This window comes from Convolutriloba macropyga, chromosome 4 (assembly GCF_964194025.1).
Source record: "Convolutriloba macropyga chromosome 4, txConMacr16.3, whole genome shotgun sequence".
In the NCBI taxonomy this organism is placed as follows: domain Eukaryota; kingdom Metazoa; phylum Xenacoelomorpha; order Acoela; family Convolutidae; genus Convolutriloba; species Convolutriloba macropyga.
The window spans coordinates 23,783,263-23,811,044 of NC_134471.1; the positions used below are offsets into that span (position 1 = coordinate 23,783,263).

General features: G+C 37.5%; 1 protein-coding gene across 2 annotated transcripts in view; it reads left to right on the forward strand.

Annotated features, from left to right (window-relative positions):
- The window catches only part of LOC142337525 (uncharacterized), a 177,781-nt gene that overhangs the window by 26,821 nt on the left and 123,178 nt on the right, over positions 1-27,782 (forward strand). Inside the window, exons 4-13 of one of the 2 annotated variants that reach the window (XM_075386815.1) lie at positions 837-1,103; positions 1,448-1,653; positions 7,421-7,629; positions 7,873-8,069; positions 8,307-8,543; positions 12,852-13,000; positions 13,415-13,589; positions 13,789-14,086; positions 16,138-16,600; positions 19,783-19,943. In XM_075386815.1, coding sequence (XP_075242930.1) covers positions 837-1,103; positions 1,448-1,653; positions 7,421-7,629; positions 7,873-8,069; positions 8,307-8,543; positions 12,852-13,000; positions 13,415-13,589; positions 13,789-14,086; positions 16,138-16,600; positions 19,783-19,911 — 2,330 coding nt within the window. In that variant the 3' untranslated portion in view covers positions 19,912-19,943. Of the gene's footprint in view, positions 1-836; positions 1,104-1,447; positions 1,654-7,420; positions 7,630-7,872; positions 8,070-8,306; positions 8,544-12,851; positions 13,001-13,414; positions 13,590-13,788; positions 14,087-16,137; positions 16,601-19,782; positions 19,944-27,782 lie in introns of those variants that run through there. The other variant, XM_075386816.1, reaches the window with a different exon arrangement.

Below are 27,782 nucleotides of genomic sequence, written 5' to 3' on the forward strand. Positions count from 1 at the left end.
AAAGGCGTACTTTACAAACCACCCCAAGTTTTGAGGTTTAACCGAGAGATATTATTTAGGCGCTCAATTATTTGATCTGACAACACTTTCTCTAATACTGTTCTTTGAAAAGAGAAGTTTTCTCTTCCCTTAAATCTGTCTGTTTTTAGAAAAAATTCTCTGCTTCGTACTGTCAGTTTTTAATTGCTCTTCAACCTAGTTCATAGCAATTATTGTAAACGTGTGTGTCTTTTTTTATGCAAAATTTTTGCTTGACAATTTTGACTTTTCGAGTTACTTTTACACCCTTGACTTTTTGCGTTTCGGGTGATCCAAAATTCTCTCTCAATCACAATTTCAAGCAGCTGAACTCAATTGGCGGCAATTTAATACTAAAAGTCAAATGGAAAGTGCGGCGAAACTGGTGCCATTTTCTACTTTAAATCTTAATAGTGGTATATGTTAACCTCTAATGTGGTTATTTGAAGCCCACTATTGAACTTCTTAGTCCCATTTAGGCTCCCCCTCCCTCCCTCCCCCCCGCCCGACTGAAGCAAGCTGCAATTGATTAGAGCTCCCACTAGTCGTTCGAGAGCAATTCTTCCGACGTTTAGTCGGTTATGTTTTTAATTTCTTATCAACGTAACGTAGTCAGCGTGTTCGTTCATTCAATTAAACAGATCGGGCCAATTTTTTCTCCTTGTCAACAATTTGGCCTTTAATGTTCTTGATTTCTCTTGGCTAATTTCAAGCAAAGCAACGTATTTAGTAATCATTAATCGCAGGAATCGGTCATATGCGATGGTAATTTGGCTCTCGAAGAATCATCCATTCAATTGTTTAATCTAATTTTTCAGGTAACAAACATCTTCTGACACCCCAGCTGCAAACACAGAGTCTAACAAACAGTCCTTATGCTTCGTCCTCTCCGTGTAAAGTGCCCTCTACTAACTCACGGTGTAGGAGCAGTGAGGGCCCCTCCCTCTCACCAATCAACAATCACACAGTGACAAAACTCACAAATGAAACCAACGACGATGAAGTCTGTCCTATGATCAAAGTTGAGACGATTCCTGGTTGTCAAGCAGAAACGGGAAGAAGTTTCAAGACGGTTAAACCAATGGGTACGTTTGTTGAAACTTATCCCATTAAAATTTATTTTCACTTAATTGTCTATTCATACCGACTTATGGTGCCTCCTGATAGGCATATCAAGACATTTCAATTATTCAAGTCATTAATGAATATAGTTCTCATGTTACGATCACATTAAAAAATGTATACCTAATGGATTGAAACGATATATTCAAAAATTGATTCCTATCATTTTCCCCATAAAAAATTAGATCTTGGTTCTTTGAAACCAACCGGAAATCCGAATTTAAAATGTTGCATCTGGAATTTTTTAAACTGATTTTGGTCTCGTGAAGAGAAAAGTTGTAATGTTGTTCAGGTTAAACTATTTTAGACTTGGAAGACTTGACCCCAAACAGCAGTTTGAACAGCACCAGAAGCAGTAACAGTAGCAGCTGTTGTGAGGATGACCTGGCGACTCAGATTCTGTCCAACATAATGCAAGTCCCATACCGGACACCCCGTGTTAACCCTGCCTTCGCCTATCTTCGTAGTAATTTTGAGTTGCTCTCCAAATTGGGATCGGGATCCTTTGGCGAGGTAAAATCCTGTCGATCATTGTTTAACGCGAGTCCAGATATGTTTACATGGACATTAAATGCGCTTAAATAATCGAAGGAAGAGTGTCTAGATAGGAAGACTTTAACTGTTCGGACCTTAGATATATTTGTTTTGGATTGGTACAACTACATTGTGGTTTTTTAATTGCTCTTGAACGAATTTAGCAGCAGTTATTGTAAACGTGTTGGTCTTTTCTTATGCAAACTTTTCACTTGGCCGTTTATGCGCTTTTCTTCTAGAAGATTCTTTGAATTCTTTTTGCACCCATAAAGAAAAATTTATCTAGGCTACTGCCCCTGAATTGAATTGCCTCGCCTGTCGTTCGAGACCAATTCTTCGGACGCTGGTCGATTTCTGTTTGCTATAGCAAAAAGTTTATGAAACGATACAGACTGCATGGAACATTCTACCGCTACCGCAAAGCAAGGATCTTTGATTTCTCATCGTGTCGTATTAAGACTGATATTGTTCCAAAGCAGCAAAAAATAACTGAGTCTGTAATCGATCTCGTCTCCCTGTACCCTCTAAAATAATTGAAATTTTTTGAGTCTGTCTCTTTTCATAAGATCTTCAGCTCTTCGAGGTATTTGAAGTCTGCAAACAAGGATTGAACTGGTAAATCCCGAGATTTTTTTGGATGCAATTTTGATTGTTAAATCAAAATCGCATGTGTGAACAGAAGTTGCTATTCAAGCAATAAGTACATTTCATTTTTGAGAATGTTTTGAGCTTTTATTTTTTTTACCATGGAGAAACAGTTCCACAAAATGTTATTTTCGCTTGTTTGTTTTGATTTGATTTTTCATCAAAAGAAACGGGATGCACTGTAAAAGCCAAAGGAATTCAGTTGCTGCCTTCTTAGAGCCTTAGTATGCTCTCAATGTGAGGATTGTTGAAGCTGCTATGGAAGTAGAACTTCATAGTGTGAAGGACAATTTTAAATTTCTTAGTTTTCGACACCCCTGCCAACTGACGACGAACGCACGCTAACACACAAAAACCATCTGTTTTGACGACCTCTTATCAAAAGCGGTTGGCATCCCTAAACGTTAACTAACTGCAACAAAATCCAATCCCTCGGTTATGTTCGAAGGGTGGTGTGCTCTCTAATGATGAACAATTTGATTCGTTGAAACTTTCCTATGAGTAGCTATTCGTTTTTAATTGATCTCGAACGAAATTTGGAGAAATTATTGTAAACATGCTGGTCTTTTTTTGCATAATTTTTGCCTGACTGTTCTTACTTTTCGGGTTTTTTACGCCCTTAACTTTTTGCGTGATCTGAATTTCTCTCTAAATCTAACGTGTCGGCAGCTGAACTCAACTGGCGGCAACTCACCAGTGAAAGTCCGAGGAAAAGTGCGCTGCAATTGGTATAGTTTGTTTTACTTTAATTTTTATTATTGGTTAATAGCCGCCCTCATCTTCTCAGCGAGCTATTATAGCGCTCCTATTTTTTTTTACTTCGTCGAACTTTTTTTTCGCTTTACCCATTTTGCCGCTTTTTCGACATTTTGCGTGAAATCTGTTTGACTTCTCTAGGCTAGTTTCCCTCTTCTGTCATTCTGCTCAAAGTCCTTTTAAACAACAGCTGCTCAGCAAAGCTATTCAAAATGAAGAGAGTCAGTATAAAAAATCAAAGTCAGAAATTGAAACGGGATAAACCAATAAAGCCTATTTTGAGATGCCCGGTACTTGAACTTTGTTCTCATAAATTTTAGTCACTATCTATAATGCTTATTGGTATTAATACTAGACCCTGTAGCCTCTCACTGAGAGACAGGAGTATGCTCAATTACGAAATGACATCAAAATAAATCGCACTTAGAAATGTTTGTATACAAAAATCAATGTTTGTTGATATTTTCTTTTCTTTCAATCCCAACAGAGTTATGGGAATCAACGGCGGCTATTTTCCGGCAATCTGCCGGGTATGTTTATAGTTGCATATAATAACTTCTAATTTTGTCATTTACAAGCCCCCTTTAGTGAATTTACTTACCCCCCCCCCCCCCCCCCACTGAAGCAGACTGAAATAGATTCGAACTCCCACTAGTTATTTGAGAGCAAATCTTCCAGACTTTGGCACCATTTTTTGACAGTTATTATACTTTGGCACCATTTTTTGTTAGTTATTCTTTCCTTTTACTGGTTGGTTTTTATTTTTTTTAACCAAGCTAATAAGACATCTCAATGCTTTTATAGAAGTCGAGCAAAATACTTTTCGTACGTTTTTCCTTATGAAGACATTAAAGCATTGAGGACATATACATACAATTATTGTTCTGCATTATTGCCTATAAGGTTTCGGAGAACTCGCTAAGGTCCTTTACAGTGTCTTCAAAAACTTAATTTTTTTCCTGAATACAAAAGTTCTAGCCCTCTTTGACTTATCTTTCTCTTTCGTGGCTTGTTGCATCCATTTGACTGAGCTCAATCCACATTTGGAGATTGTTTGTGTCAAAACGTTTTGTCAGGGTTTTCTCTTTTGTTTTGGCCTTTGAAATGTTCATCTGTCAATTTCTCTTTTCCGTTCAAATGCAAGTCTCTGAATACACCGCGATGATAATAATTTCAATAAGCTTCAATAAGCAATAGGTTGCTATAGCTCTAGACTTTCATGGGGCTTTTTCGAGCAGCATTAACGCTTGAATGCTGATTTGGCTAACGATAAGGTCAGAATTGAACGTGAGTTTTTGAATAGACCAATACTCGAAAGCTAGAGCTTCAATATATGTACAAACATAACGAATATTTGGGTTGTTTTGATTAACTTCTTTTAAAGTGGATCTCTTCTTTAGCCTCTTTAATGAGTATTATAATGAGATGCATGGTAACAAGGGAGGAAAGGACTTAAAGTTCAATTAATTGTCACGAATAAACAGTGCATTATTTTAAGTTATTAGCATAATAATGTGATTGAATATTAGAATTGCCATTTAGGTCAATACATTAAAGACATTGGGATTTTGAAATGGCCACTATAAGAAATTTAGAAGTAAACTGGTTTATGTTTGCTTGGTTTTTGAGATCAATCAACGTTAAAATAGAGGCTTATGTTATCATTAGAGCTTTTAGATTGTCAGAGATGTGATATAGATGTTTTCAGGTTCTCTGTGGAATGATTTCTCTACTGTCAACCTAATTGAGCTTTCCTTCTTAATAATCGCCCCGATAGTATTCTCACCTGTTTTGGTCTTTTTAGTATTTTAGATCCTCTTATACGTTATATGCGGCTTTTTTACCAAAGCGAAAGTAATACGTGTCCTGATATAATTAATAGCCGCCCTCATCTTCTCAGCCGGCTATTATAGCGCTCCTATTTTTTTTTACAATTCAAAGAATTTGAATTGTATTGGGGCGCTGTGTTTTTTTTTAAGATGTGCTCACACATTTTTTCAATGACTTTGATCTTTCAAAACGTGATAAAAGGGCGTGATAAAAGTTTCATTAGAGGCCCAAAGTGGGTTTTAGTAGTCCTTCAAGTGCTTAGAGTGGTGCAGCTGCTGGGATGGCCTTAATTCAAGGTTGAAAGGTCATTTTTAGGGAGTTTTTGGGCTCAAAATGGTGCAATTTTTCATGTTTTTTTTTGTAATTTTTTGACTTTTTGTTTGATTAGTCTTAGGTTGAAGTTTTTAAAAGTTGATGAAGGCCTTTTGTGAGACAAAATTACGCGTTATGACCATTTTATGAGCTATATGTTTTGGTACTACAAACACAAACACGCAAAAGATTACTAATTTGTGCATTTTTTTTCAAGTTTTTTGAGAGTTTTTGTCATTTTTCAGCTTCAGGGGCCTGGGAATCTCCTTTAATGTTTGACAATAGGGCACTGTTTAGTTTCTATGGATTGTTTCTAACAATGGATTGGTTTTCAACATTTTAATGTCTCGAACTTTGGCATTTTTTTTTGATAAAAGTGCAATTTTTTTTAAGGTTTCCTAAAGTTTTTGTCAATTTTTGATATTTGACTATTCTCAAGTGCCAGAAAACCTATTCCAAGGTCTGATAAAAATTTACTGCATTGTTGTTAGTTTCAATGGATTTGTTTTTCAAAAATTTAACCCTTCGAATTTAAGAATTTTTTTTGATAAAATTTGCTATTTTTTCCAGTTTTTTCAAAACATTTGTCTTTGGTTCTTTTTTCTTGTATCTGTAACCAGGTAACCTCATCCAGGGTTTGATAGCATGTTATTAATTACTTGCTCGTGGCAATTGAATGGCTTTCAACAGTTTAATAGAACGAATTTCTATTTTTTGAAATAATTTCTAAAAGCTATTGCCTATCGATCTTTGAGCCAATGAATTTTTTAAGGCTTGGACTTGGGTTACTGAATAGCCTCTAGAGACACAGAAGTGATTCCGAAGATATCAATATCCCAGTTTTTAGCACCATTTCATTAAATTTTGCAATTGATTTCATTTTTTAAAAAAATTTTCGGTCATTGTCAAGTTAATCGATCTTAAAGGGCCAATGAATTTGTTTGGGGTCTCGCAGATATAATAGTGGACCGATCTCAGAAACAAACATTGGTTTTAAACATATTTTTGGAATAGGTATATTTAAAGGGATCAAATTTTGCCTTAGGGGTAAAAGCTTAAGAGTTTTAGCAATGACTATATTTCTGTTTAATTTGTTTGTTTATTTTGGGTTCTCAATTTTTTTGGTGATTCTGTTCGTGTTTTGGCTGGCATTGTTCAGTTAATCTGCTGCTCAGGTAGAGTACTTTTAATTTTTTTTATTCAATTCTTTGGATTGTATTTCAGGACTTGTCCTGCTATGTTTTTTTACTTCGTCGAATTTTTTTTTTCGCTTTACCCATTTTGCCGCTTTTTCGACATTTTGCGTGAAATCTTTTTGACTTCTCTAGGCTAGTTTCACTCTTTGTCATTCTGCTCAAAGTCCTTTTAAACAGCAGCTGCTCAGCAAAGCAATTCAAAATGAAGAGAGTCAGTATAAAAAAATCAAAGTCAGAAATAGAAACGGGATAAACCCATAAAGCCCATTTTTAGATGCACGGTACTTGAACTTTGTAAGTTTTAGTTACTATCTATAATGCTTATTGGTATTGATACTAGACCCTTAACCCTCTCACTGAGAGACATGAGTATGTTCAATTACGAAATGACATCAAAATAATTTGCACTTGAAAATGTTTTTATACAAAAATCAATTTTTGTTGATATTTTCTTTTCTTTCAATCCCAACAGAGTTATGGGAATCAACGGCGGCTATTTTCCGGCAATCTGCCGGGTCAGTATAAAATCAATGTCAGAAATAGAAATGTTTGACAATGGTTCTTCTTTTTTGGTGGTTTGCTTTTCTTATTACTCTTGTACCGGAGCGACCCGCGATACGAGTACAGGACTGATGCAGCTGGACTTCAGTTATACGTTGGCCATATTTGGATTTTTTATGGCTTCCTGATACTTATAGGTATTCCTAAATTGGGGGGTCGAGTATTTTAAGATCCAAAAACATGAATCCCATAGACCGTCCGCTTTAATGTCAAGTTGAGCTTCATCTCTGAATAGTCAGGTGCTCACAGAAGTTTAATCTCGAAACGGAAGAAGTTTTGGCTCAATTTTGACATCAAGACATCTTGATCTGGTTGAGTAAATCTGCAAAACGATCATACATTTCATTGTCTTAAGTGTGTGTATCATCCCTTAGGATAATACAGGGAGCGTGCAGTCGGAAGCAAAAGTGTAAAAGCTTTTCTACTGGATATTGAATAAATTCTAGGTGTTCAAAGTACGAGACATCCGAAGCCGTCAGCTTTTTGCTCTGAAGAAATCGAGAGAAAGATTCAGAGGCAAAATGGACAGGACGCGGAAGCTGGGTGAAGTAAGGAAGTTGGAACAAACTGGCAGACACAGACACTGCGTCCGATTCTATCACGCTTGGGAGGAGAGCAACTTTTTGTTCATACAGACTGAGCTGTGCTCTACGACGTTAGAAATTTTGTTATTCAAATCGAAGTCAGCAAGATTCAATGTGCACCCCTGTTTGCGTGAAGAACAAATTGAGGCACATTTTTGCATTGATAATGGCCAATGTCGGCATATAAGAGAGAGATGAATTGCCGTTACAATTAGCATATTATAAATGTTTGAGGTGTCAGTTATAAATTGCCATACACTACCACCCAACGTGCGCTTTTCTGGATTTTTTTTCAATTTATGTTCACTTTTCAGACTTTTGGCGCTAATAATTGAGGGTGACACTGGATCCATAAGCGAGGAAGAGACATGGATGGTCCTGATTGACATGCTGCATGCACTTCGCCACCTGGCACAGCACAAACTCATACATCTGGACATCAAACCAGACAATATATTTGTCACACTGTCTCCCTCTAACCAATCGAGGATACCAACAGTTTATAAACTAGGTATGAAAAATTTTCTAATCACTGTTTCTTTTTTGTGGCAGAGCTTTTAGAATAAAAGTTTTTACGCATCCTCCCTTCACCTTGAATCAAACTTAGGGAATTAGTAGCTTAGCTCCGACCCAAAAGAGTGTTCAGGAGAAACTTCAATTGTTCGAAAGCATAATTTGCTTGTTTCCTTCGGGCCATATGTAACTTTGCGTATTAAGAGAGAAATACTATGAACATAATTGACTTTAGGTGACTTCGGTTTGATGATCAATTATGAAAAAGACTCAATAAATGACGCACAAGAAGGAGACTCAAGATACCTGGCTCTGGAGCTGCTCTCGGAGACCTATACTCCAGCTGCGGACATTTTCAGTCTGGGTGCCACACTCCTGGACTGTGTGACCTCTATCGAGATGCCAAAAAGTGGCACTTGGTGGCAACTTCTCAGAGACGGATTGACGAACTTGCCAGAGCAGTTCTCAAGTCGTAAGTTCTAATGGAAAGATGGATGAACATGTATAGTTTTTTATTAGCTGCAATGACGATAGCTGACCATAGTGATTAATGGCCTTCTTCTGGTTTTTAGGACTCGAAGAGGAATATTGTTCTTCTTGGTGTTTTTGCTGAACGGAAGTGAATTGTGTTCAGGCCGTGGTTTGGACTAAAAGCGAAAGTAGTTTTTAATGCTCATATTGTTGTTTGCGCGAGAAATTGAGGTGTATAAAATCTTTCTCGAAGCGACCGAATTTTTGGTCAATGGACAATGTTTGTGATATTGAAGCTTTTTTTGGCAGCCTTATGATTTGTAGTTGAAATGAGATTGAGCAAATTTTGGAGGTTTTCTGCTATTTTGTAACATTTTCAGGCTATTTTTAATAGCCGCACAGCGATAGGTGGGGCTATTATTGGCCTTCTCTTGGTTTTTTTTACAATTCAAAGAATTTGAATTGTATTGGGGCGCTGTCTTTTTTTAAGATCTGTTCACACATTTTCATGATTTCTGAAGTCAGATTGGAGTAGTGATTTTGGTCACGCCAAAACAGGAAATGGAGCGAAAAAGCGAGTGGTTTTGTGGCGTGAAATTTTTTTGCTCTAAATTTAAAGTAGAGTGAGAAAACTGTGTATGAACAAAAATTCGCTTTCTCGCTAGTGGTTTTTCGTTCACATGCGGCAATTTCACTTTGATTTTTACTGTTTTTTTTAATAGCCGCACAGCGATAGCTGGGGCTATTATTGGCCTCCTCTTGGTTTTTTTTATTTCGTCATGATTTTTGTTACGACCATATGACGTCACTGCCACTTTTTGTTCATTCGTGCATGCAATTTCAACTGAATTGCATGTGTGACGTCATTTTTCGCTCTTAGTGGAGCTAGTTTTTTTGTTCATGCGCGTGATTAAATTTTTGGTCACACTTGACTTACCTCACTCTCAAAAATGACTAAGAGATAAGGTCAAATGGGTGTGTCTCACTCTAAATGAAGGTTATTTGAGATCAGCTAATAGAGGCAGCAATAACTTATACAGATTTTTAATCAAAATATAACAGATCAGCCTTCAATGAAAAGACGAATTTTTTTGGTCTGTCTTTTTTACTTTTTTTTAGACTGCCGGTCTACAAATCTATTGCGGCTATTTTCTGGCAATCTGCCAGCTGTTTTATTTTTTGGATGGGATGTTTTTCTAAATGTTTTTTCCAATCCATTGATAGTCCGTTCTAGGTCTATTATTCTGTTTAGTCAATGAAAATCCTTTGAATTGTACGTCAGGACTTGTCCTGCTATGTTTTTTTATTTCGTCGTCATGATTTTTGTTACGACCATATGACGTCACAGCCACTTTTTGTTCATTCGTTCATGCAATTTCAACTGAATTGCATGTGTGACGTCATTTTTTGCTCTTAGTGGAGCGAGTTTTTTTGTTCATGCGCGTGATTAAATTTTTGGTCACACTTGACTTACCTCACTCTTAAAAATGACTTCCTCACTTTGAAATTGACTTTTATTTACTTTAATTCAAAGAGATAAGGTCAAATGGGTGTGTGTCACTCTAAATGAAGGTTATTTGAGATCAGCTAGTAGAGGCAGCAATAACTTATACAGATTTTTAATCCAAATATAACAGATCAGCCTTCAATGAAAAGACGAATTTTTGTGGTCTATCTTTTTTACTGTTTTTTTAGACTGCCGATCTACGAATCTATTGCGGCTATTTTCTGGCAGTCTGCCATCTTTGTTTGTCATTTTTGGCCCATTATTAATTGCTCTCAAACGAAGATTAGCAATCATATTAGTCCTGTGGTCTTTTTAGTTTAGCAATTTTTCGCTTGACAGATTTTTCGTCTGACCGTTTTGAGTTTTCGTCCTCAGAAATGGGATTAACAGGTGAAGCCCGGAGGGCATTAGTGACTGAGCAGTTCTCTTAGAGCCTTACGCCTTACTGGTTTATAAGTATTCGATTTGCCGAAACTGTTTTGGGGAGACAATTTCATGGTGTGAAGAGGGTGGTTCTTAATCTTAAAAATTTGATCCCCCTAATTCCTCATTCACCCCCCAGTCAACCACCCCCCCCCCCTAAACAATCCCCCGTACACCCTCCTCCAGCTGGCAATTTGGACCCCCTTTTGTGTAGCCCTCCGAACTTTACCTCTACCCCCTCTATAAAAATGGCTTCCGCGAAATGAATTTTATCGGCCTTTATCAAATTATCGCTGTATGAGTTTTGCATAGCTTTTTGAGCGGCGCCAATATCTTTTTCGATTTATGGCTCTATCTGTATCTATATTATACGGCATGCTAGTCTATTTCGTGGCTATTCCGGCAATCTGCCAGCTCGTTTGAAATTGAACGTTGACATTCGATTATGACCCGTAAACTTTTTAAGGGCCGAAAAACAAAGTCGAGCTGAACTAGAAGTGTAGAAACCAGATGACATTTTTTTGAATTTCCTAATATTGATAAACAGATAATGTCAAATCTCACAATTTGGTAAACTCTTTTCAGAGGGGAGCCAAACAAAATCTAATCAATTGGTCCATTACGGGCGACTTTTTGCTTAATATCGCATCTTTGAATTTTTTTAGTGAAAACTGGAAGGATTTTACAATTGATGTTTGTCTGTTCTTTTTTCAACGCCTATCGGGTGATAGAGAAATTAATGGCGACTATTTTCCGTGAATCTGCCGGGTTTTTAGATGCTGTAGCAGAGTGGCATTTTTGTCTTCTATTCAATCTCTCCAATTGTTTAAGATGCTCCACCTTTGGTCTTCCACGTGAGAATATTTATTAGCTGCTCCACGAATAATGAAACTAATATAAACGATTAAGTTGCGTATGGATTAAGTTACAGTTGGTACCATTGTTGTTTGATAGTACTTGAGCAGAAATAAGAGCCAATTTGACTATGTTAATCTTTGGGCTTTGCTGCATTTTTTTTTAAAATGGTTCTTTTGTTTTTGCAACAGGTTTTTGAGACTTTGAAGTTTTTGCTCATATGGTGTATGCGCGCTCGCTTACTTTCCTGATCTTAATACAGGTGCTTAAAATACATGCGTAAAACAGTGACGAGCCGAGTATATATACTCGAGCAAATGTGCTTTTTGCAATGTAATGAACCTAAGTTGAATATTGGTTACTGATCGGTCTTTAAACACATTTTTTTTCTTAACCAGGTTATTTTTGTTCAGGCATTTAAACTAAAAGCTAAAGTAAACTTGACTTGACTCATCAGTATTGACTTTTTCACTCATTCGCAAGAGTTCAATTGAAGTCACAAGGTTAATAATATTCAAATTGAAAAGGACAAGTGTGTAGCAATTATTTTTGTGCTGCGGTATTTTGCGATTCATCAATTGACCGATTTTTACCCTTTTGATTTTTTATCCTCAAAAACGGGATAAACAGGTAGCACCTGGAGGGCATCAAATTCTCGTAGAGACTTATGGCTTACTGGACTCTAAGTAGGCGAGCGATTCGCCAAAACAGTTTTAGTTGGAACCCCCCCCCCCCCCCCCCCCTACTTCACCGCCCTCGCCGTACATCGGCCCACTAACCCCCACACATCGTTTCACCTGTAACCCAAAGCGCTAGACCCGCCGCGCTCAGCATACGCCTTTTCAATTAAGCTAAATCTAGCCTCCCTAAACTACACAAAGCCGACCGCTCGACAGTCGTTTGAGAGCAATTCTCCCGACGCTAGTCAGTTATGTTTCATAGAGCTCCCCCCCCCCCCCCCTCCCACCACTCACTCCCCCCCCCCACCACTCACTCCCCTCCCACCACTAACCCCCAACCCCCCCCCCCCCCCCCACCACTCACTTCCCCCCTCCTACTCAACTTCATTCCATCTGTAACGCCAAACACTCACCACCCCTTTCGCCAAAAAGAAATGGCATAAACTGGTCATGTGCTGAGGTATTTATTCGTTGTGCCGTTGTATGAGAACCTTTGTAATCTCTAACCCCCGCCCCACTTTCTGCTCCTGGCCTACAAGCTTATGCTAAAGCAAAGTCTACTCATTGATTGTCGTTGGAGACCAATTCGGCTGACGCTGGTCAAATTTTGTATGTTTTTGGAGTTCTTCGAAGACTCTACGGAAAATGTCAAAATTGGTAGTCAGGGTTTTAATTTTAAGAATGATTCGAATTGATTTGACCAGCTGATTGAAATTTTCTTTGCGGAAATGCAATCTTGCATAAGCTAACTGTGCGATTCCATCATAGTGTAGAGATGAGGCATGATCGAAATTTTAATTCGTGGAGGTCCGATGAGACGTCTAAAGAGAATGATTTTTTTCAGAGATGAGCAGAGAGTTATTCCAAATACTGGATCTGATGATGCATAAAGACTACAAGAAGAGGCCATCAGCTGCTGATCTGCTTACACACATATTCTTAGAACCAAGAGACACAGAACGACAGCAGAGTCTTATGCTCCTGGACACAGATGTAAGAGAGGTTCATGTTATCTTTTTAATTGCTCTCAACAAGTTGAAGCAATTATTGTAAATCAATATATTTTATGCATAAATTTTGCTTGATCACGTTGTTCCCAGAGGATTTATTTAGCTCGAATGATTTTTTTAACTTTTCGACTGGCTTTTTCACGCTTGACTTCTTGATTTTACCTTTTACCATTCACCCCCTCCAGGATGAACAGGCTCCAGTTAAAACGATAATCGCCTGTTGTTTGAGAGCAATTCTTCCTACATTAGTCGGTTTATGGTGCACAAATTTTCCGGATTCACAAATTGCCGATGCACAAATTTTGAAGATAAAAGTAGGCATGAAAATTGGGGGAAAATTGCCCACTCGATTGGTTAATGTACAACAATTTGAAAGTCGGGTCATTTTCCGTTTTAGTTTGAAGTATCGCCAATGAAACGACTAAAGCTTGACCACGAGTCACCGCAGAAACCAGTTGATATTGTTCCTGAGCAGGAGCTGGATTTAAGCTGTGAGCGGACAACCAATACGGATGACGATATTCGGACGAAAGCTATCAGAGGACTTGCCATGTCTATTACAGGCAGCGCAGGTAAACTTTTTTGGTGAGAGATTGAGTTCTTTGAAGGGCCATTGCCAACTGCTTATGACGTGACAAGACGGTTTTTGTGGTGCAAACTTGTACATAGTATGCGTATGGACTGTTTGGTCTATTTTGGAGCCTTGTAATCATTCTAGAAAGGCAGAAATCGCTACTTGACTTCCGCATAAAATGTTATTATTGCCAACAGGTCAACTAATGGAACATGATAATTACTGCGGGCGTACGAAGACAAGCGAACACCAATCTCCACCTGAAAGAGAGGAGAGAGCCAGCATCCAATCAATGTTTCCTCTGTCAACATCGGCGCCTATCAACAGTGAAGCCTCATCGATCAGCGTGACTTCTGCCGTGTCATTTCCGCATTTATCTGAACAATGTTCTGTAAATAGTAAAATCAGCGCACAGGCTGTTGTAACTCCAAAGACATCGCCCAGAAGTGCGTCTTTGTCTAGTGGAGGATCTGACGGGTTTTTCACACCACACAAGTATGTATGCATGCGGACTTTTTGGTATCAGTAAAAATTAGATTGTAACAACTGAAGCTATTTGTAAAAATTTGAATTCGAACCTAAACAATTTTAAGCTGACATTTTTACTGCCGGAATTTGCTGCTAGACCTATTCTGTTTTAATGAGGTACTTCGTAATTGGGTAAAATTCCAATGAATATTAAAACTATCTCCTTTTCATATCAACTGCTTTTGAAAATGCATGCAATTTTGCGTATATTGGGTGTTATGTATTCAAGTAGCTGTAATAATGAGCATTAATTTGGGAATATTTTGATGCATTTTTAATAGCCGCCCTCATCTTCTCAGCCGGCTATTATTGCGCTCGTATTTTTTTATAGCTGCGAAGCTGTAAGCTGAGCGTAGCTATATTGCGGTGCTCTTGGTTTTTTTTGTTTCGTCGTCTGACGCTTCACTTTCGTTTTACATTTGTTCTAGAACATTATGTCTCGTCACTGCTTAAATGGCTTTTTCGCGCTTGATTTCACGCTTTCTGCGTGACCTAAATTGCGGTTATTCAGAAACAGAATCTGTTCCTAAAACAATGTTGATTGTAAGAAAACAGATTGTATGGTCCGACAGCCGAGTGGTTAAGGCGACTGGCTGTTAATCCGGAGATCGCCGGTTCGAGACGCGACAGGGAAACTTTTTTGCACCCAAAAACAACCTCCTTTGAAATAAACTTGTAAATTTTATAGGCGGCGGCGATAACTTTTATCAACTCACTTCTGTATCTTTTTCCATCTGTATTTTACGGCACGCAAGTCTATTTGGCAGCTACTCCGGCAATGTGCCGGCTATGTTTTTACTTCGTCAAAATTTTTTTCGCTTTACCATTTTGCCGCTTTTTCGACATTTTGCGTGAAATCTTTTTGACTTTTCTAGGCTAGTTTCTCTCTTCTCTCATTCTGCTAAAAGTGAATTTGAACATCTGTTGCTAAGCAAAGCAATTCAAATTGAACAGAGTCGGTATAAAAAATTGAAGTCAGAAATAGAAACGGGATAAACCCATAAAGCCCAATTTTAGATGCCCGCTATTTGAACGTCGTTCCTATAAGTCTTAGTTACCACCTCTAATGCTTATTGGTGTTGATAGTAGCCCCTGTAGCCTCTCTCTAAGAAACAGAAGTATGTTCAACTACGAATTGCCATCAAAATAAATCGGACTTAAAAAATATTTTTCTACAAAAATTTTTTTTTCAATATATTCTATTCGTTCAATCCCAATCATGCTTATTGGAATCAACGGCGGCTATTTTCCGGCAATCTGCCGGGTATGTTAAACATTTTGACACATCGTCTATTACGGCATTTTAATTAGTACTGGCTACCTATGAAATATTGTTTCAGCATTGACCTAGACCGTTGTCCTGATACCAGCCGGTTCTATACAGCGGTTGTGCCTTCTCGCATGCGATCATTGATTAATAGCCGCCCTCATCTTCTCAGCCGGCTATTATTGCGCTCGTATTATTTTTTTTTACTTCGTCAAACTTTTTTTCGCTTCACCATTTTGCCGCTTTTTCGACATTTTGCGTGAAATCTTTTTGACTTCTCTAGGCTAGTTTCTCTCTTCTCTCATTCTGCTAAAAGTGAATTTGAACATCAGTTGCTAAGCAAAGCAATTCAAAATGAACAGAGTCGGTATAAAATATTGAAGTCAGAAATAGAAACGGGATAAACCCATAAAGCCCAATTTTAGATGCCCGCTATTTGAACGTCGTTCCTATAAGTCTTAGTTACCACCTCTAATGCTTATTGGTGTTGATAGTAGCCCCTGTAGCCTCTCTCTAAGAAACAGAAGTATGTTCAACTACGAAATGCCATCAAAATAAATCGGACTTAAAAAATATTTGTGTACAAAAATCTTTTTTTTTTTCAATATATTCTATTCGTTCAATCCCAATCATGCTTATTGGAATCAACGGCGGCTATTTTCCGGCAATCTGCCGGTTTGTTTAACATTTTGACACATCGTCTATTACGGCATTTTAATTAGTACTGGCTACCTATGAAATATTGTTTCAGCATTGACCTAGACCGTTGTCCTGATACCAGCCGGTTCTATACAGCGGTTGTGCCTTCTCGCCTCCGATCATTGAGTAGCAGTAGTCAGGGAGGAGCCGCCGTCGATTGGCTAAGTGAAGATGACGACAGCAACTTAGATCACGCTCTCCTGTCACACGATAAAACAGACCGTATAAAGGCTACGTTATCTTTTGACAGCGATTCGAGCAACAATTCGACTTGCGAGCGTGAAAACTTCGCAGAGGGTAACAAAGACTTGGTCACGCCCCCGTTTGTGCTGGGAAGCAATTTGGGACCCACAGGAACTGGTAAAAGTGGGAAGGGAAGTTCTGGATCGTGTAAAAAGAGATTAGCAGTGGAGATGGCATCCCCCTCACCTCTTCATAACACTAAATTGGGTTTTCGATCAAGATCTTCGGATAAGGCTAAGAGTCTGTTCAGCATCTCAACAAATTGGAGTAATGTAAGTGGTGTGCGAACTTAAATTCTGCCATGCGACTTAAATTAGAAATGGAAATATACGTTCATGGTGTTTTGAGTTGAGGCAAATTTATAAAAACCATGGAATGGCGCTATCATTGATCTGAGCTTGGAAACTTTCGCAATATTAAGTCCTGATGCAATTTCGTCATTGCCAGCCATTTCGTTTCTGTGCCATAGGAAACAATATGATTCGACAAATTAGGTGGTCAATGACAGCGAGTTAAAATGTGCAAGCTTTGAAGATTTTAGTCACTGTATTATGCGTTTTCGAGAGTTTTACCGTTTCGAGAATTTTTTGTTTGACAGATTTTTTGTCTGACCCTTTTGACTTTTCGTCCTCAAAAACGTGATAAACAGGTAACGCGCGCAGGGCAAGTGACTGAGCAGCTCCCTTAGAGCCTTACGCCTTACTGGTCTCTAAGTATGCCATTCACCGAAACTGTTGATTCTAAAGTTCATAGTGTGATGGGCGGTGCTTAATGATAAAGTGAAGTTTAAGCCCCCGTTCAGTCACACACCCTCAATCGCTTACTGTTCGTTTGTGAGCAATTAGCTTGACGTCACTATGTTGTTTTTAATAGCCGCCCTCATCTAAGCCGGCTATTATAGCGCTCCTATTTTTAACAATTCAAAGAATTTGAATTGTATCGGCTTTAAAATCTGTTCACACATTCATGATTTTTAAAGTCAAATTGGAAAAGTGATTTTGGTCACGCCCATTTTCTCTCCAATTTCTAAGTAGAACGAGAAAACCGTATTTGAACAAAAATTCACTTTATCGATTTTAATTTTCTGTTCACATGCGGCAATTTGACTTTTTCTGAGTGGTTTTCTCAATCCATTTATTGTCCATCCTAGGTCTTGTGTTTGTAGTCAATGGAATTTCTTTGAATTGTGTCAGGACTTGTCCTGCTATGTTTTCTCTACACCAATTACAACAATTTGTCCTACAATAATTTGAACTTTTTGCATGAAATCTTTTTGACTTCTCTAGGCTAGATTCATTTTGCGCAAAGTGCTTTTAAACAACAGTTGCTCAGCAAAGCAATCGAAAGTGAACGGAATCAGTACCAAAAACCGAAATCAAAATAGAAACGGCATAAACTCGTAAAACCCTTATTTTAGGTGCCGACTATAGGAAACAATATGATGCGACAAATTAGGTGGTCAATGACAGCGAGTTAAAATGTGCAAGCTTTGAAGATATTAGTCACTGTATTATGCGTTTTCGAGAGTTTTACCGTTTCGAGAATTTTTTGTTTGACAGATTTTTTGTCTGGCCCTTTTGACTTTTCGTCCTCAAAAACGTGATAAACAGGTAACGCGCGCAGGGCAAGTGACAGCAGCTCCCTTAGAGCCTTACGCCTTACTGGTCTCTAAGTATGCCATTCACCGAAACTGTTGATTCTAAAGTTCATAGTGTGATGGGCGGTGCTTAATGATAAAGTGAAGTTTAAGCCCCCGTTCAGTCACACACCCTCAATCGCTTACTGTTCGTTTGTGAGCAATTAGCTTGACCTCACTATGTTGTTTTTAATAGCCGCCCTCATCTAAGCAGGCTATTATAGCGCTCCTATTTTTTACGATTCAAAGAATTTGAATTGTATCGGCTTTAAAATCTGTTCACACATTCATGATTTTTAAAGTCAAATTGGAACAGTGATTTTGGTCACGCCCATTTTCTCTCCAATTTCAAAGTAGAACGAGAAAACCGTATTTGAACAAAAATTCACTTTATCGATTTTAATTTTTTTGTTCACATGCGGCAATTTGACTTTTTCTGAGTGGTTTTCTCAATCCATTTAGTGTCCATCCTAGGTCTTGTGTTTGTAGTCAATGGAAATTCTGTGTATTGTGTCAGGACTTGTCCTGCTATGTTTTCTCTACAACAATTACAACAATTTGTCCAACAATAATTTGAACATTGTGCATGAAATCTTTTTGACTTCTCTAGGCTAGATTCATTTTGCGCAAAGTGCTTTTAAACAACAGTTGCTCAGCAAAGCAATCGAAAGTGAACGGAATCAGTACCAAAAACCGAAATCAAAATAGAAACGGCATAAACTCGTAAAACCCTTATTTTAGGTGCCGGCTACTTACCTTTATTCTTATAGGTCTTAGTTAACATCTTATGCGTTTTGGCATCGACACTTGTTCCTGCATCTTCTCATTAAGAAATAGGAGTATCCATAACTATGAAAGCCAATCAAAATAGTTCGCACTTCAATTTTACGCCAATCTGCAAGCTATGTTCTTTAATAGCCGCAAAGCGATAGGTTTTTTATTTCGTCAACAGGATTTTTTTTACGACCATATGAAGTCATAATCTCCTTTTTGTTCATTCGTTCATGCAACTTTAACTGAGTTGCTTTCCTGGCGTCAGTTTTCAATCTTAGTGGAGAGTGTTTTATTTTCATTCGCGTGATTAAATTTTGGTCACACGTGCCTTACCTCTCAAAAATGACTTCCTCACCCTGAAATCGAATTTTCTTTACTTTAATTCAAAGAGATATGGTCAAATGAGTGTGTGTTTATGTGTGTCACTCTAATTGAAGAGTATTTACGGGCAGCTAATAGAATCAGCAATACGATAAACATTTTCTTAAACTACAAGAGCTCAGCTTTTGAAAGTCTTTATCGGTCTATTTTTTTACCATCTTTTTGAGACTACATCTACGAAGCTATTGTGGCTATTTTCTCGCAATCTGCCAGCTATGTTTTATTTTTGTTGCTAGGGAACATTGTAAATCGAATAGGTCTTTCTATAGGAGCGCCACCTGTCTCTTTCAGTTAATTTCGCGAGCCAAATATTTCGTGTACCAACTTTCTGGCACATATTTCGCATACCAACCTTCCTTTTAGTTTTTTCTTCGGATAGTTGCATCCCCCATCCATTTTGCTCAAAGCGCGCTTAGGAAGCAGTCTCAGCAAAGCAATCAAAGTTAAAAGAAAACTGGGTCTGAAAACGGAATTAAAGCGGCAAAGGAACAGATCGAGAGCATTTGATTTTTGGTCTTCAAGAGCAGGATAAACGGGTAAATCGTGGATGGCATTGAGTTGCTGAGAAGTTCCCCTAAAAGCCGTACGCCTCAGTTGTCTCAAGTATGCGATTTACCGAAACGGTTATGGGGAAAAATTGTTGGTGTTAAGGGTGGTTTTTAGGGTCTGACCCTTACTGAGGAAGTCTACCCCTACAGCCTCCCACCCGCCTCATTCCACCTATTAGCCCACAAGCTGAACCCCCTTCTTCTGCAAGCATTTTGCTCGAGACATGACCAAATGAACCAGTAATTATTTGAAACTTTGTAAATTTATTTTATTAATTGCCGCCGTTTAGCTACGTAAATGACTGTTTTAGGCGCTCTTCTTTGTTAAAGTCCAAAGGATTTGGATTGTGCTATAGTTTTAAGGTCTTTTAACACTTTTTAATTGCCGCGACGCGAAAGCGGCTTTTATTGGGGACACCGTGGTTTTTTTTACTTCGTCGTCTCAATTGATGATTCTTGCGACCACTCACTATTTCAAGTGCTGTGTCTTCTACTGCTTTGCAGTTAAAATTTGTGTGAGTGACGTCACTTGTTCTGCTTTTAGGTCAATTGCATGACTTACCTCAGAAAAATGACTTCAGAACTCACTTAATGAACTTTCAATTTTATGAACATTTACTAGTTAAAGATCAATAGTGTGCATCTAAGTAGTGCCAAACGTGTGTGCCGTAATTCTTGAATATTAGTCTTTTGATTTTGAATATTAATTTTGAAAAGCTCTTAGGGGTTTTTGCTTTATAAGAAGTATGTGTCTCATAAAAATGGCAGTCCGAATCCTACCCAAAAAGACTGGTGGTCTATTAAACGACTAGTGGTCTATCTTATTTCTTTAGTTCTTTCAATTCCGTCGACGGCCACAAACATCTATCGCGGCTCTTGTACTTGGCTTCTCTTTTTGGTGTTTCTTCTCTTGAATGCTTTTAAAATTTTAGACATATGTTCTAATTGCACCCATTTGCATTTTTTCAAACCCCTGAACCGTCAGCTAATGGTTTTTATGACTTTGAGACCATTTGTTCTCATAAAATAATACTAAATCATTTGTTTGCTTTCTTAAATTGGTTTTTGTTGTCTTATCTCTTAGCCGCATTAACGGCTGGTCTGATCGGTTGCTTATGAGACTTTAGTGAACTGATTTCATTGTTTCGGTTACAAGCTAATTGTGTCTCACACTTTAACAAAATTTTTCAATTAATTTGAGGCATATGTGAACCTGATTACTGGGTCAAAATTTAAGTAGTTGCTTTTATAACTTTGACATTATTTGTTTTCAAAAAATATTTGCGAACGTTCATATCTTGCCTGTGCTCGTTGTCCATTTTGTTGTCTTATCAATTAATTCTTCTGATAAAATGTCTCATCGGTTGCCCTTGAGGCGTAAATGCATCTAATCAGTTGCTTGAATTGTTAGCAAATGTTTTATGACTGACATTTTTGAATAAAATGTTGAGTTTTTGAGCTCTGCCCGTTTCTTTATACCTTTCTTGTCGCTTAGTCTCAATAATAACAGTTTGTATTGGCCTTATTAATAGCCGTCGTCAGCCTCTCAAACGGCTATTATTTAGGCGCTCTCCTTTTTTAAGTTCGCTTCACATTTTCATCACGTTTTTCGTTTAACGTAAGTCACGACGTTCACGTCTGACTTCTGACTTACCTCACTCACTATTTCAACTGAATGGTTTTTAAATCCATTCACTTAATGAATTACGCAAGACAGTGAATACAGTCAAGATCAAAAGAGCAAAATCAAAAGAGATGGTATAAACCGATAAAGCCCGGTCATTGAGTCATTGATAATTAGGTTATCAAATTTCATTAGAGTGTTTGCGAGCTGGCATTGGTATTAAGCTTATTAGCTTTCAGTTTAGAAGCTGAATTAAGCATAGCTTTAGAATCCATCTGAAACTGCATGCCGAATTAGATTACTTTTTGACACAAAAAAATACTGTTTCAATCCCGATGTGCACCAAGCGCGTCGACGGCGGCTATTTTCCAACAATCTGACGGCTATGTTATATTTTTTCAGATTTCTTGGTTTCAGTTCTCGGCTTTTATTTACCAATTGACTGAAATACCAATTGTTTTTGAAATGTTTGTGAGTTTTTGAATTTTTTGGTCTTTCTGTGGAAGTGAAAATCATACTTTTTTAAATTCAAAAAAATGTTTGCTATGGTTAATGATTATGCTAATCTTAAATAGTTTTTTTTTCATTTTAGGGCATTACTTTTCTGAATGAGAAGTTCTGAATGTTGCCAAATTGTCTTTTCGCGCCTTTCTTACTTTGTCGGTTATTGATTTTGGCAAACTTTTTGTATGGTGTACGAGTTATAAGGATTAATAGTGTCAATAGTTATAAAAAGTGCTGTCATTGTCGATGACTTCACATCACTCGTTTTTGGAAAAATATAGTTTTTAATACTCTTTTCAGATTTGGTTCTTTACTTTTGCGCATGAAGGAATATTTTTTTGTTGTCTGACTAAGTTTGATGTTAAGAGAAGTTTTTTGGTGCCCATGTTAATAGCGAATTAATTATTTTTGAATTGTAGTTCAGAACTTGTCCTGCTTTGTTTTTTAAGACCTGTTTTCAGTTTTTCCTCTCTTTGATGTCAATGAGAGGTGAAATCAGAGTAATGGTTTTATTCACCTTTGAGTAAACACCAAGTTGAGTTGAATTGGGAGTTTCTTTTTAAATCACCTATAGAGTGCATTTCTGTTTAAACAAACTTTGCACGTACGAAACTTTGTTCACCTGCGGCAATTTGAATTCTTTTTTGTTGTTCATTTCCTGATTTTAGTGTCAAATGGTTTCCATAAATTCATACATGTGTTCTATTAATGCACAGTTGTTTCTTTAATTGATCAAAGGGGTTCAAGTTATTGGTTCATTTGATTTAGACACTGATGATTTTTATAGAATGATTTTGTGTTTTGCCTTTTTATAGTTCGTGTTATAAAAGCTATTTAGTAGTTTCAGTTTATATTTGAAGGGTTTGACTATTTTTTCACAACTTTTCAAATCAACTATTTGTGATTAAATCTTGCCTATTTTTCTATTTTCGTTTTTTAATTAAGTCTCCTTAATCACAATTGTCATCATTTGCTAATGAGGCATAAATGAAGCAAATTAATATTTTTAGTTTATAGAAGAGTTTTTCATTAGTTTGACAATATTTATTTTCAATTTCTATACGGCGATTTTTAATTTTGTAAGTTAGTATTTGTTCTAATTTTTAACGTTTTAGAGCTAAATCGCTTTTATTCAGGTCTTATCGATCGCTAATGATACTTAATTTATCCTAATTTAGTTTCAGTGCAAAAGTTTTGTTTTCTATTACTTCGACTCATATGTTGCGTATTTTTTAGTTGTCCTATTTTCTTTTTTTAACTCAGCCTCTTTAATGAAAAGTGTGATCGGTTGCTAATCAGGCATAAATGAATCTCATTAATGACCGGCGTTCTCAGAGGTGTTTTTTATATTTTTTACCTGTCTTGTTGGGTTTCAAAAATAACAGTTTTCATTGACCTAGTGCTGTTAAATTGCTTAAATTTTTGGCTTTTAGCTAACGCTTTCATTGAGTTAGATGATGTTTGTTTGAAATGTTCTCGTTGAATTTTGAATCTTGCCTCAATTTTTTCTTATCATTATCAACTAACGGGAGTGCTATTGGTTTTTACTTCTAAAGTAGTTTTTTATGCTCTGATTAAATGTTTGAATATGTAGTTCTGTGTTTTTCCATAATTTTGTTGTATTGTGTGCTCATTCTATGGACGTGTAAATGTTCATATTAAGCGTCGTTTTTGTCCATGAATTCATTACTCTAGTTTTTGGAGAAAAAAATTCTCTGAAATTGTTTTCTTGTTGCTTGTGTACTTTCGCGATTAAAGTCATTTGCTTTGTTGACTGACAAAATGGTTCTGGCAGAATACCAATGTTCAGTTCATTAGTCAATTCATATCTTTGGACTGTAATTCAGGAGTTGTCCTGCTGTTTTGTTAATTCATTTTAGATTTGAATGATGTTTTTCGTTTTGCAGTTCACCATTTCAAGTGTAACTTCTGATTTTCCTGACTCAGTGTTACATCTGAATGGAATTTAGAATGCACAAAAATTTTCTGCACTATAGTGAATACTTAAAGTCGTCATTGTTCTTGTTAATAGCCGCCGTCAGCCTCAAACGACTATTATTTAGGCGCTCTCCTTTCTTAATTCGATTTACCTTTTGATCACATTTTTCGTTTTACATAAAGCATAATTTTCACGTTTGACTTCTGACGTACCTCGCTCTGTTTTAACTGAATCGGTTTTAAATTCTTTCACGTATTGAATTACGCAATGTGGTGAATACTGTCAAAGTCAAAAGAGCAAAACCAAAAGCGGACGGGAAAAACCGGTAGAGCCCGGTCTTTAAGTCATTGAGAATTAGGTTATCAAATTTCATTAGAGTGTTTGCTAGCTGACCGGGTGTTAAGCTTATTAGCTTTCAGTATAGAAGCTGAATCAGAATCTAGCTTTTTTTTAGAATCTAACTGAAACTGCACGCCAAATTAGAACTTTTTGACACACAAAAAACAAAAATTCAGTCAATTTCTCTTCTTTTTTTTCTGTTTCAATCGCGATGTGCATCAAGCGCATCAACGGCGGTGATTTTCCGGCAATCTGCCGGCTATGTTTAGTTTTTTTGTTGAACTCGGCTGCAAACAGTTGGTTTTCATGACAATAATTGTCAAAGATTGTAAAGTTTTTTATATAGTTTAGTAATGAACTTGCAACTTTTCCAAAAGTCCAGAATGAAAGGTTAAGAGTCAGAAAATATCAACAATTTAAATGCTAATTTTTGTTTTCACTGAATTTGTAAAACTTCTGATGTCTGTTTTGCTCGTACTTGTCAATTGTGCTGCCGTACTTGTCAATTATGCTGCCGGCCAAGTAACTGTCCTTCAGGTTGTCGATTCAATTATTAATTGCTCTCAAACGAAGTTTGTAGCAATTATATTAGTCCTGTCGGTCTTTTTTTATGCGATTTTTCGCTTGACCAATTTTTCGTCTGACGCTTTTGACTTTTCGTCCTCAAAAACGGATAAACAGGTAGCGCCCAGCGGGCATTATGTGCTCTTAGAGCCTTTCAGGTCTGTTTCAGCTCAAACTGTCTTGGAGACATACTTATACTTATGGTGTGAGGGCGGTTCTTAGAGGTTGACACCCCCCCTTTGTTGACTCCCCACCCCCACTATTGGCTCCACCCCCCCCCCACCGCGCTTTTGCCCCCCCCCCACCCAGTGCTGCCCCCATCAGCCCCCGGTGCACCCCCCCCCCCCCGTGGCTAGCTACTGACCAAGCCAACCGCTCGCCGGTCGTTTGAGAGCAATTCGCCCGACGTTAGTCGGTTATGTTTTAGATTGTGTTTCAGGACTTGTCCTGCTATTTTTTCTGTTTCAATCTCGATAAGCGTCAGGGGGCCCAAAGGCGGCTTTTTTCCCAATATTTTCTGGCCATGTTTATTTTATAAATTATCTCTTAGGCATTGTTAATTGTGAATAGTTTTTCTCTCTGCTAATTTCGATAATTGAGTAAAATTTGGGGATTTTGTCCTGACAACTTTGTAAACAATGTCAATTGTTTCCTTTTTTCTTTCATTTTTAATAGCCGCCCTCATCTTCTCAGGCAGCTATTATAGCGCTCCTATTTTTACGACTCGAAGAGGAGTATTGAGATTCTACAGGTTTTTTTTAGCAAAAAGCAAGTTTGTTCATGACTTGAATTTTGAATTCTTTCAGTTTCGAGCATTTACCTCCGTTTTTGATTGTTGACTTCTGTTTTCGAACATTGGACTTTAACAATATCTTAGTTTGTAATAGTGTAATTAGGAACTGCTGGTAATGTTCAAGGTGAAGAGGTCATTTTGAGAAAATTTGATCCCATTTAACTACCTACCCCCCCCCAAAAAAAACTACCCCCCCAAGTACCTTACCCCCCCCCCCCCCACCAACGTAACGTGCCTACCCCAAAGTATCTACCCCCCCCCCCCCACTCCCTCGTACCTACCTACCCCCCCCCACTACGTACCTACCTACACCCCCCGCAACGTACCTACCCCCACCCCAGCTACCTACACCCCCCAACACCACCTACCAACCCCCCCCCCCCCCCCCCCCACCTGCACCTACCCGTGAACTGAAAAAATTTCAACGCTTTTTATGTTATATATTGGTCTACTATTTTTGTTATTTCTAGTGTTTTTCGGTAGTCTGGTTTTGTCCAAGTTAGGGTAGAGAAACTTTTGCACGACGATTCGAGTCGTTTCCGGTATTCTACCGGCTATGTTTTTTTTTTTACTTCGTCGAACAAAAAAAATGTTTTCGCTTTACCTCATTTTGCCGCATTTTCAACATTTTGCGTGAAATCTTTTTGACTTCTCTAGGCTAGTTTCTCTCTTCTCTCATTCTGCTAAAAGTGATTTTGAAAATCAGTTGCTCAGCAAAGCAATTCAAAATGAACAGAGTCAGTTTAAAAAAGTTGAAGTCAGAAATAGAAACGGGATAAACCCATAAGCCCAATTTTGATGCCCGCTATTTGAAACGTCGTTCCTATAACTCTTAGTTACCATCCCTAATGCTTATTGCTATTGATAGTAGCCCCTCTAGCCTCTCTCTAAGAAACAGAAGTATGTTCAACTACGAAATGCCATCAAAATAAATCGGACTTAAAAATGTTTTTTTGTACAAAATTTTTTTTTTCAATATCTATTCTTTCAATCCCAGTCATGCTTATTGGAATCAACGGCGGCTATTTTCCGGCAATCTGCCGGCCTGTTTTTAATCCCAATTAAGCTCACAGGAATCAATTGCCCTCTGTACTCGAAATATGTTGGTTATTTTGAGCTATCAATTTTTTTCGCAACCATTTGATCTATGTTGAATATTAAATCAATTTGGATTATTTTTTGAGTAGCTTCTGTATCACAGCTGAGTATGTATGTAAAATGACATTTATTAAACTTCATAGCTGTAATTTGTTGAATGGCGTGAAGAATGGTTTAATTGCTCGAGGACTTTGACAACGTGATGGGATGATTTTGACACATGAGCACCTGATGTTCGCAATGTTGTGGTGATTTTTAAGTGTCTTTCTGCTTGTTTCTGGAATTCCCATAGAATTTGAATTAGGCTAGGTTTTTTGTAAGCGCTGTTATTGCAAACTTAAAGGCGAGTTATTTGATTGAAGTTATTTTTAATAGCCGCAAAGCGATAGCGGCTATTATTGGGGACATCGTGGTTTTTTTTACAATTTAAAGAATTTGAATTGTATTGGAGCGCTGTTTTTTCAATGTTTTCGCACGTTTTTCAATGACTTTGATCTTTCAACGGGATAAACAGGTAAAGCCCAGCAGGCATTAAGTTTTATAAATTATCTCTTAGGCATTGTTAATTGTGAATAGTTTTTCTTTCTGCTAATTTCGATAATTGAGTAAAATTTGGGGATTTTGTCCTGACAACTTTGTAAACAATGTCAATTGTTTCCTTTTTTCTTTCATTTTTAATAGCCGCCCTCATCTTCTCAGGCAGCTATTATAGCGCTCCTATTTTTACGACTCGAAGAGGAGTATTTAGATTCAAAAGGTTTTTTTAGCAGAAAGCAAGTTTGTTCATGACTTGAATTTTGAATTCTTTCAGTTCGAGCATTTACCTCCGTTTTTGATTACTGACTTCTGTTTTTGAACATTGGACTTTAACAATATCTTAGTTTGTATTGTATAGTAATTAGGAACTGCTGGTAATGTTCAAGGTGAAGAGGTCATTTTAAGAAGAGTCATGCTTATTGGAATCAACGGCGGCTATTTTCCGGCAATCTGCCGGCCTGGTTTTAATCCCAATTAAGCTCACAGGAATCAATTGCCGTCTGTACTCGAAATATTCTGGTTATTTTGAGCTATCAATTTTTTTCGCAACCATTTGGTCTATATGTTGAATATTAAATCAATTTGGATCATTTTTTCAGTAGCTTCCGTATCACAGCTGAGTATATATGTAGAATGATATTTATTAAACTTCATAGCTTGAATTTGTTGAATGGCGTGAAGAATGGTTTAATTGCTCGAGGACTTTGACAACGTGAT